This window comes from Parus major, chromosome 15 (assembly GCF_001522545.3).
Source record: "Parus major isolate Abel chromosome 15, Parus_major1.1, whole genome shotgun sequence".
Taxonomy (NCBI): Eukaryota; Metazoa; Chordata; class Aves; order Passeriformes; family Paridae; genus Parus; species Parus major.
In genome coordinates, this window is record NC_031784.1 from 839,358 (window position 1) to 850,222 (window position 10,865).

At 47.2% G+C, this 10,865-nt stretch overlaps 1 protein-coding gene across 1 annotated transcript in view; it reads left to right on the top strand.

Moving 5' to 3' along the window:
- The window catches only part of TMEM132D (transmembrane protein 132D), a 185,485-nt gene that overhangs the window by 153,190 nt on the left and 21,430 nt on the right, over positions 1 to 10,865 (top strand). The window contains exon 5 of the mRNA XM_015644435.2: positions 370 to 513. Within this exon, the coding sequence (XP_015499921.1) occupies positions 370 to 513 (144 nt within the window). The remainder of the gene's footprint in view (positions 1 to 369; positions 514 to 10,865) is intronic.

A 10,865-nucleotide genomic window follows, 5' to 3' on the forward strand; every position in this document is an offset into this window, starting at 1 on the left:
AGGCTGGAGATGTCCCTGCTGTCACAGCCAGGTGCTTTTGCTCATGTGGTGCAGGGTCACTCCCTCTGCTGCTCTGCCCTCGGTGACCACTCAAGGGACAGGGCATGACAAATGTCTCAGCAGCCCTGAGACAGCAGCCAGGGCATGACAAATGTCTCAGCAGCCCTGAGACAGCAGCCAGGGCATGACAAATGTCTCAGCAGAATCACACCTGGGAGTTCAGCACCAGAGGGAGGAAACCTCTCTTTCCTGCCTGCTGCACTTGGAACAGCTCTTGCCATGAGGGACTGAAGTAAAGCTGAGTCTAGGTGGTACTAATGAATTAATAGCAGTGTGTATTAAGTGGCCTCTTGTTTTCTTGTCTCCCAGGAAGCAGAGATCCTGAACACAGCCATTCTCACTGGGAAAACAGTGGCTGTCCCTGTCAAGGTGGTTTCTGTGGAAGATGATGGCACTGTGACCGACCTGGTGGAGTCTGTGGAATGCAGATCATCAGATGAAGATGTCATTAAGGTAGGCTCAGACTGCTCCTTCCACGGGGGCACAGGCCCTGCAGAACAGTGCTGCTCCCTCATGGAACAAGTTCTTTCCTTTTGCCAGCTGCTGTCCTGCTGGAACACCAGGATTTATTATTGCTGTTATTGCTGGGGAGCTCTCTTCAGTGAAGCAGCAGAGCAAACACAAAACCCAGATTTCCATCCTGCTCAGGACTGGCTGACACTTGTTTGAAAAGAGCTTTTCCAGCCCTGACTCCCCCCTGCCCTCCTGGCTCCAGGGGCTGCAGGAATGTTGGGCTGTGCTTTCCTGGCCACAGCGAGGTCAGAGCTCACAGAACAGCTCCAGCTTCCTTTTGGGTCCTGAGATGGGACTGGAGCCTCTTGGTAACCTTAGGGTGTTTGTGAAGTACAATATTACCACTAAAATCCCGGGTATTTCCATCTGCTTGATGAATGATTAAGTGCAAGGAGCTGCTCAGCAGTGCTGATGGTGGCAGATAAAAAGTTGTTTTATCTGCAGCTGCTTTTATCTTTTCACAAACTCGGGGCAGAAGAAGTAAAGAACAGGGCTGGGCAGAGGTGGAAATGGTTTTTCCTGAGCAAAAAAAATTGCAATTTCTGTGCTCATTGGACTTGTCTTAAATAATTGCTTCATGGTAATTTCTCATACATGAGATGGACCCCAGCAATTTCAAAGTTTAGTATTTTTTGTGCTTTCCTTTTAGAATCTCCTCAGTGTTCCTATTTACCTGATTAGCCACCATGTTGGTATTTTCTGATTAAATGTGTCTTTCTGGCTGTATTATTAGGAACCTTTGGGGTTTGGGGGCTCTTTTCTTCTATGAAGCCCGTTTGGATCCAGTAAATCTGCCAAATAGAGCAAATTGTTGCACTTAATTCAGATTTAAAAACAAGAAGGAAATTATTTGTCCTTACGTTTTGGGAGTTAATGCACTAAGCCCTTACTAACTCACTCATCTTCTATTTAATTCTTTTGGTGAATAAGGAAAAATAAGATTTTGAAAGCAAATCTATCATTTAGAAAAGATGTAAAAAATCAGTTTTGCTTTCTGAAGTTTCAGTCATTGCCTGTAAGGACATGAACACAGCAATCAGTGCTGGTGTGTTTGGAATTATTCATGTACACACAGCATTAAGAGCCCCGTGGCAGGGCAGGCTGTGAGCAGCAGGGACCTCCTGGGCTCCAGCAGCAGCACACAGCTTTCTGCACAGCTCTAAGGAGGTGCCAGTTTAAAGCCAGCTCTTCATTGAAAATGTGTCTGGAGTTTGCAGTTTACCTGCTCTGGTTCAGGGCAAGCCTCGCTCACAGGCATCTAATGAAGATAAAGATATATAATTACTGGCCAGCCTTCAGCATGCAGCAGTAATTAGAGTTTCTGTTCTCTGGGCATTAGAGTAGGGAATAGAAAATGGAAGAAAAATCTGCTTAAGATGCCCATTGAAACAGAAAGATTAAGATTACATTTCTTTGGGTCTTTACTGTTGCTGTTTTTCAATGCATCTGTCAAGTAGCATCTAACAGATTGATTATGTCTGCGTGGCTTAGCTTTTATTCCTGGCTTTTTGGTGTTGATTAATGATGAGGTTAAGCTCAATTTCCTTGCAGAATGAGGATACCTCATTCTTCTTTTCGTTTCAGGGTCCACATTTATTACTCACTTCTTTCATCTGAGCCTTCAAAGAACTTTGAAGAGCTGGTCCAAACTCTGCACTGACTCATTTTGTGCCAAACTGCACCTACCTGAACTTGGCTCAATAGTCAGAGCAGAATTTAGTCCATTGAAACAATATTTGTATTGACAAATGATTGCCAGAAATGGTTTGGTCCAGCATGACAGAATAAGCACACCAAAGAATGGAGGTGTGTGACAGACTCTGTGAGCCCCAGAAAAGTCAAGGTGTAAAGTTCAAAGTGCTCTGAAGTACTGACCATTGGTAGAGAGTAAAACTCCTACTGAGCTAATGGAAAGAAAAGAGAGATTTTTGAGCAGATTTTATTTTTGCTGAGTGATTAGTAAGGAATAAACACTCAATATGATTTTAATCAAGAATAAGGAGATAAGAAAAATCAGCTTCTTTCAGTCTTTCATTTTGAAAAGACATTTCTGTTTCCAAATGGCCATTTTTTTCAAGGCTCAACAAAGCCTAGAAGTTTCCAAAGCACCATTTTCCAGTGCTCTGGGTTTCCAGTTTGATGAGTTAATTGAAAATCTGCATTTGGGTTATCCTGAAACAAAAACTCCAGTTTGTTCATTCTGTTAGAGCAGACACCTGAAAGTTGCCAGAAGCCACAGAGTGTTGGTGCCAGCACTGGGAACAGGATCCAGTTCCTGGGCCCCAGTTTTGTGTTGTATTGTGCATTTCCTAAAGGACTCCACTGGCAAACCTGAGTGCTTTTCCTATAAACCCCTCCAGCTGGCTCCCTGCTGCTGCTGGGGCTGTACTGGGAGCTGTGGGAGCTGCTGGGGCTGTACTGGGAGCTGTGGGAGATGCTGGGGCTGTGCTGGGAGCTGTGGGAGATGCTGGGGCTGTGCTGGGAGCTGTGGGAGCTGCTGGGGCTGTACTGGGAGCTGCTGGGGCTGTACTGGGAGCTGTGGGAGCTGCTGGGGCTGTACTGGGAGCTGTGGGAGATGCTGGGGCTGTACTGGGAGCTGTGGGAGCTGCTGGGGCTGTACTGGGAGCTGCTGGGGCTGTACTGGGAGCTGTGGGAGATGCTGGGGCTGTACTGGGAGCTGCTGGGGCTGTGCTGGGAGCTGTGGGAGCTGCTGGGGCTGTACTGGGAGCTGCTGGGGCTGTACTGGGAGCTGTGGGAGCTGCTGCCATCCTTTGCACAGCCTGGGAGTGATCCCAGAGCCAGCGTGGCCTCTCAGAATTCCCTGTGCACACAACCACAGGATCACTGGGTTGGAGGAGACCTTCAAGAACATCGAGTCCAGCCCCAGCAGCTCCCCCAAAGCCAGTGCCACACCCAGGGATGGTGACTCCCCTTCCCCAGGCAGACCACTCCAGTTCTGTATCACCCTTTCAGCAATACTTTTCCAATGTCCAGCCTGTGTTTCCCTTTTGCTCCCCAGCCCGTTGTGGGGGCTCTGCTGTGTCAGGGATGCTGAGGCTGGCAGAGCTCAGGGCTCAGGATGGGCGCTCCTGCTGCAGGGAGGGACTGCCAGCTCTGCTCTGACACCTTGGAGGGGCTCAGAGGGGAGAGCAGCACGCTTGGCAATTTGTGAAATATTACTGTGGGCTAATAAATCTTTCACTAACACTTAGTGTGGTTTTACCAGTGGCAAAATAACATCTTTTTAATCATGTGACAGACTTTACTGAAGCTGGAGTGTCAGAGCATTTAAAGTCGCCCGAAGCAGACAGTGTTTTAAAGCATGAAACTTTTAACAGCTGTTCCTTTTCTTCCTTACACTTGTGCACTTCAGGGAGAAGTTGAATTCTTCTAAAGCCACTGGAGTGGCAGAGTAAGAGGATGAAAGGAGCAAATAAAGGAGTGCAGGGGTTGTGTGCTGCTGAGTTGGGCTCTGGTGCTGCAGAGCTGCAGATCTGTGCCCAGGGCAGCCCAGGGATGCTCCTCTGCTCTCCTGGACAGTGTCACACACATCCACAGCTCTGGGAGCTCCTGCACAGGCACTGCACAGACACACAAAACCTCCAGAGCACCAGCAGGAGGAATCCCAGCTCCCCAGTGCTCTGTCAAGGGCAAGGCAAGCTAAAAGTGAATTATGGAGTCTAAAATGAGAGTCAGGGGAAGGCAGTGCTCAGGCTGTGCTCGCTGCAGGGGATCAGTGCAGGGAGGAGGACAGGACCCATCATCCTGCCCTGGGGACAGGGCAAAGGGGCAGCCAGAAGAGCAGGCCCTTGTTTGAGAAGCAGTGATCTGTTAAAGTGGCTAGCCAGAATGTGCCACACTTTATATCCATGATATAGAACATAATTGATAAATCTGTGCCTTGAGAGTGCAGTGAAGATCAAGTTCATGCCATGATTTTCCATAATACAATGGGGTTGTTCTCACCAGCTGAACTGCCTTATTCCATTCCCAAAAATGTTTGATCCATCTTGTAAACAATCTGGATTTAAGTCAGCAAATGTATGTTTTTTATTTTCTGCAATGTCTAAACATTTCATTTTGATAGAAAATGATGAAATCATGTCCTGTCATTTCAGCTCAGTTTCAGTATTCCTGACATCAGAATCTATCTGACCTTTTCACCTTAGCATGGAGCAACTTTAGAAACGAAAATGCTTTTTCTGCTCTGCTCTGGGAGTCAGGACACAGGAAAAACTCAGGAAAATGCACTGTCAAAACTGAGAGTTGTAATAAGAACTGTAGAGTCCAGTTCATGTGCTGCTGGTGCTGGCTGGAAAGGGAGAAAGCACAATTTTAATCTCTCTCTGGTATGAAAAACAGATGTGGCAAAGATGAATTCTGAATTTAGAACCAATAGAACAGACTTGCATCTCCCAGGAATTGTCTGAGACTCACCTAAAGCTGTTGCAGTTACTGGATTTGTCTCTTTCATATCCTGCCAATTGATCATTCTGATGTGAATCGTGGCAGGTAACGAGGTTTCTGTGGTGTTATTTGCCTTTTTGTAATCATCCATACTGAAAACCCCAGTGGGACTGCAACAGCCACTGGTGCCTGCACTTCCTTTATATTTTTGAAAGGCTATAAGCTTATAAGATAAAAAACTCCTCTGTAATGGAAAAAAAAGTAATCCAAATAATTTCTGAGTTGAGGTTTCTTCAAAATTCTACAGAAGATAGCCAGGAATCTGGGGGTTTTGTGCTTCATGGGAAAAAATACGTGTTCTTGTGGAGCCAGGGATAATAATCTCTTTCTGTGGGTATTTCTCTTCCTTTAGAGGGAGGAATATGTCTGTAGCCATAAAATAAATGAGGCAAAATCTAAAGAACATGTGGACAGTAATGCCAGGGGGGATCCCAGTGAGCAAATCCAGTCATCTGCTGAGCCCAGCAGGGGCTGGTGAATGTCCCCAGAGTGCTGAGGTGCAGTTCTGTGGCTGCTGGAGGCTCACACGGAGCTGGCTCTGCTGCCCACGAGTGCTGAGGAGTGGAAATGAATGCATTTTTGGTATTTTTGGTGAGTGAGCTGTGTGCCTGGTTTGGGATGGTCCCAGTGCCAGCACTGGACAGGAGTGACTCTGGAGCAGGGAGCAGAGGCTGAGAGGTGGCCAGCAGTGCCTCTTGCTGTTGTGTGTTTGTTGGAATGACAGCCAGGCTTTCCCTGGCTGCCACCCCGCTATCCTGAGCCCATCCCTGCCAAAGGCTGATCCCATGAAGGTGCTCAGCAGGGAGGTGAAGGTCTGGCAGGTGTCCCAGCTCACCTGTGCAGTGGGGACAGCCCTGGGGAATGTCCAAATCCCCAGGACTTGCTGAGGGCAGTCAGGTTTTTTAGCTGCTTTCCAGCCCCACCTCACTGTGTGCTGAACCCTGCTTTTGGGTTCACTCCATCATCTCTGTGAGAAGGGGTTTGTGGTTTATCTCTAGAGAAAACGTGCTGAGGGGGAAGGAGCAGACAAGGCAGAGGGAGAGGAGTTCCCTGCTCCCTTCCCCTGGGCTGGGGCAGCAGAGCAGTGCTGGCAGCAGGTGATGTTACCCCGAGAGAAGCAGAGCTGTCCTGGCCTCCCAGCATCCACTGACACCTGTGTCCAAAACAGGAGCTTGAATCAGCATCAGGAACTGCCAGGCTTCCCCTGAGAGCGTCCCCAGTGTGCCCAGCAGCTCCAGTGACCTTCTGCCCCTCTTCCTGATGGGCTGAGCCATTTCCAGCTGCTGGTGCCAGCTCTGAGCATCTCCAGGTCCTGGCACTGAGCTCTGTGCTGCTTTGTCACCACGCTGGAAAGAGCTACACAGTGCCATGTAAATGACTGCCTGCTCAGCCCAGTTTGGACTTTTCACAGCCACAAAGTGACTTCTGCTTGTCATTAGCAGGACTGTCCAGATAAGGGGCTGCTCTTGCTAAAATAAAAGAGCATGTGCCCAGATATGTTTGGCTGATGTCCAGGGGCTGTCAGTACTTGCTGAGGGGGAGGCTCAGGTTCTGGAGTTACTGGAGAAGCGCTGCTCAGAGCTGAAGTGTCCTGAACAAGAGCTGTGCAGGGCTCCTGGAGCTCACAGTGACAGTCAGAGGAGCAAGGGCTGGTTCTGGACATGCATCTGTGCAGAAAAGGGGAGGCTGCTTGGTCAGGAAGGCTGGGCTCCAAAGGCCATGATGAAGGTGGATTATTAATGCTGTTCTAATGAAGGAAGGAATCCTGCTCTAATGGTTGAGCCTGGGATGGGATTTTAGGCGTTGCAGACTCTAATAAGGGCTCAGCCTGCACACAGCGTGTGACACTTGATTTTCATTTCTTCCTTAATAAGATGGGATAACAATTGGATAACATCCCCTGGGCTGGTTTGTGAGGTGCTGTGCTGAAATGTGATAGTGTGGGCTCTGGCATGTGCTTTCAGCTGTGACAGGCTGTGCCATTGTGGGCCCTGGCACTGCTTTATTTGATCTGTCTCAGCAGAGATGCACACAAAAGGTGTGGAATGCTGCTGGATTTCCTTGGCAGATACAGAGCATTAATGCTAAACCCCCAAAGAACACTTTGAGACATAAAATGTATAAGCATCGTCATTAGGGCTGTTATTAACATACATAACCCTGGCTGGGACAGGGCTCTCCAGAAATCACTCCTGTTAAATTGCACTTAATCACAGCCCATACAAAATTCTGTCATGATAAATATCAGTGGCTGAGTAAGGAAGGATTTAGAAATATTTTCAGATTTCTTACATAACAGAGGCTGTGCAGGTTGGTTGGCTGAAGATTTCTCTTCATTCACTGTCTGGACCATTTTGCATTCCCTTTGGGATGGTGACTTTTGGCTACCCATGTACTTTTTCTCTTTGCAGTTATATAAAAAAATTATGCAGTACTTAAGGATTTCAAGGGAAAAGAAGGTAAACCAGTCAAACAGATCTGAAAAGTGCTGGAGAATCCCAGGAGTTGCCTGGCTGCAGTTTATTTCCAGAAATGAGTATGTGTAGCAGTTCTCATGCTCTGCAGGGGTGACAGCCTCTGCTCTCCTGCCTTTTCTGACTCCGTGGCCATTGGCTTCCCCCATCAGCTGCACACAGAAATGCTGAACAACTTTCCTGTTTCAGCCCTGCTTTGCAGCATCGTCCTCTTTAACTGCTTATTGGATGATAAGCCTGATTTCTGAATCAATTTAGGCATTCAAATCCAATTAATTTAATTGCAAATTAGGAGCCTAAGCACCTACAAAAAGTGGCTTTAATGGCTCTTCAATTTTAACTAAAAGTGTAACTGTGTATTTAGAGCAGGTGGGTATTATACAAAGCTGATATTTTCTCCCCACTTTAATAATCTGTTCATATTAAAAATAATGTGATTATTTGCAAGCAGGTAATTATTTTGCAGCTGTAAAGGGGTTTTGTTTGAGTAAATTTAGGGCATCTTCTTTAGACTTGGGGATTTGAGTGCCCTCAGCAATTTCTTTGAGCATTTGTGAGCATGTGGAAAGCTGTTGCAGTGGTTGAGATTTTGTGCAGACCTGGAGCTGATACCAGGATGAAATCTATGAATATGACGTTCCATTACATGCTCCATTTCATTCCACTAAAAGGCAGAGAGGGAGAAGTGAAACTTCAGTAATGAGGGGAAGTATCCTTTGCCCTGGTGAGGAGGCTTCTAAAGGCACCATGGGTGGTACTAAAGTCGATTTGATGCATTGTCTGTGAGCGTTATATTAATTGCACTTGCTGTCACTACAGGAAAGTCAGGCTCACGTGCAGCACACACAACTCCTGTTAACGACTGGATCTCATTTCTGCCTCTGCAAATGCAGATTTCACCCAGTGTGGCTAATGGGATTGCTCTGCACGTTCTGAGATGAGGAGAAGAGAAGTGTGCTCCTCTCTGGGAAGCTGTTTGTGTCTGAGCACAGCTCGGGCTGTCACGGGATGCGTTTGTCTGGCGCTGAAAGCAAAGCTCAGCCAGAGCCAATTTCAGCTGTTCCACAGCCATAAGGCAGCCCGTGTTTCCTTGAGAGTTCTTCACACATTTTGATGATGCTGAGCTGAGTTTGAAGCTTGTAACAAATCTTGAAAGCCAGTGTTTCCCATGGCTCATAATCCCTGGCGAGGATTCCTGGGGGCCCTGGGATGGGAGGAGCTGCAGCCCCTCTGGCAGAACGTGTGTGTGCTCTGCTAATTCCTGAAGACACCTTGACAAGCAGATTCCCCAACTGTGCCCTTTGTTCCCAGGCTGAACAATGTGTGTGTCTAATCTCATCTGGAGCTCTCTGTTCCCGCAGCAGATTCAGCTGGACAGCACCCATTGATCCTCATTGTGTGAGGCTGTGTGCAGGTGGGATTAACCTCACCCCGGACTCTTTAGGGCCAGAGCTGGCAGGTATCATCTGATCTCCAGCAGGGCTAATTACTGACAAGAGCTTCCTTCAGAGGCTGCGTGTTTTGTTGCTGTTGAGTGGATAAAATGAGACATTGAGTACCACAAAGTGTGCTCAGCATAGGAAAACTGCAGAAGAGAAATTGCTGGGGAAGAAGGAGGAATGGGATGGTCCCAGAATGGTGTGGGAGAGGAGTTCCTTCCCTGAGCAGCCCAGGAGGGCAGAACCTGGTGCTGGAGGAGCCCAGGGTGCCCTGGGGCCAGTCCCAGTCTGGCCAGTCTGTGCTGGCACATCCCTGCAGGGCTGCCATGGCTTTTATGACTTTTAATCACAGAACCATAATGAGGCCATCACCCAGCCAGGCTCTTCTGGAGTTTGGTGTTTTCCTGAGCCCAGCCTGGCCCCTTGGTCAGGAGCAGACCCTGCAGTGCCAGTGCAGCTCCTTCTCAGCAGCACACGAGTGCAGGTGGCCCAGAGCAGGGACAGGACTGACCACAGCACCTCTGAGATGGAACTCTGAGATGTTCCATGCTCCCTGAAGAAAGAAAATAAGGAGAAACCTTGCTGAAAACAGCCTGATTGTGTCTGCATGGGTACCATGGCAAAACAGAGGCAAACTGCTGGGGGTGGTTTTCTTACAGAGATGTAAAATGAATGCAAGTTTCCCATGGAATGGACCCAGCACCAGGATCTGCCACTGCATAATTGTCTGCTCCACTAAAACTTACCCAGCCTGGGGCTCCTGGGGCTTGCAGCAAATCTTTCATTCCTTGGAGGCATATTTTACCCTTCCACGTGAAATGTAGCCTGAAATACAGAGAAGAGCAGTTCCTAATTAAACTCCTGCCTAAATCCTTTATAGTTTCTGTAGCCATTGAGACAGGGAGATGAAAAGAACTTTAATGATCCCAATATGTAAATAGAGATGTAAAAGTTTGTTTGGAGGAATGAAGGTTAGAGGCCAGATAGGAAACCAAACATAAAGCCTCTTGGTAGAAATTGAATCACTGCATTAGTTATCATGGATTTTCATAAAAATAAAGTAATAATGCACATTCAACTTTCAGTTCGTAAATATGAAGTGACAGCCTCTGAGTAAGGCATTGAAATGATATTATAGACCTAAAAAAGAATAATAGAGGAAATTGAGAAAGCATAAGAGAGAGTTGTAATAGAATTGGGCATTGGTATAAATACAAACCATGAAAGGGAGATTGATTTAGTGAATGCCATGAAGCTCAGAAACTCGAGGTGTTAAGAAGATCATCTGCTCATCTGATAAAGAACCCCTAAGGCTGCACAACTTTCAGCTGAAACAGCCAGATTTGCTTAAGGTAGATGAACTTTAAAATTGTGTGAGGAATAATGGATTGCAAGGGAGCAGGACACAGTCGCTGTATTAAGAAAATTACCTTTTCTCATGAATTTAGTCAGAAGTTTTACAAGGAGTTGTGGGAATAAGGAGTTGCTGTAATCCAGGGAGCCTAAACTGTGCCATTCCCTGCCAGCCAGCAGTGGGGATTTGGAAGGAACACTCCTGGTGAAATGAGTTGTCCAGGCCATTCTGTGGAGGGATTTTTGTCATGCTGACTGGCACACTTGTCTCATTAAATGTCCAGAATTTGCCTAAGCTTTAAATAGGAGTTTTCTGGAAAAAGTCCAGCTACTGAGTACACAGACCCACAGCTGCTCATTCCTGCAGCTTCCACACCCTGGTGGAACCTGAAATCCAGCTTCAGCTGAAATCCAGCTTCAGGTGAAATCCAGCTTCACCTAAAATCCAGCTTCAGGTGAAATCCAGCTTCACCTGAAATCCAGCTTCAGGTGAAACCCAGCTTCACCTGAAATCCAGCTTCAGGTGAAATCCAGCTTCACCTGAAATCCAGCTTCACCT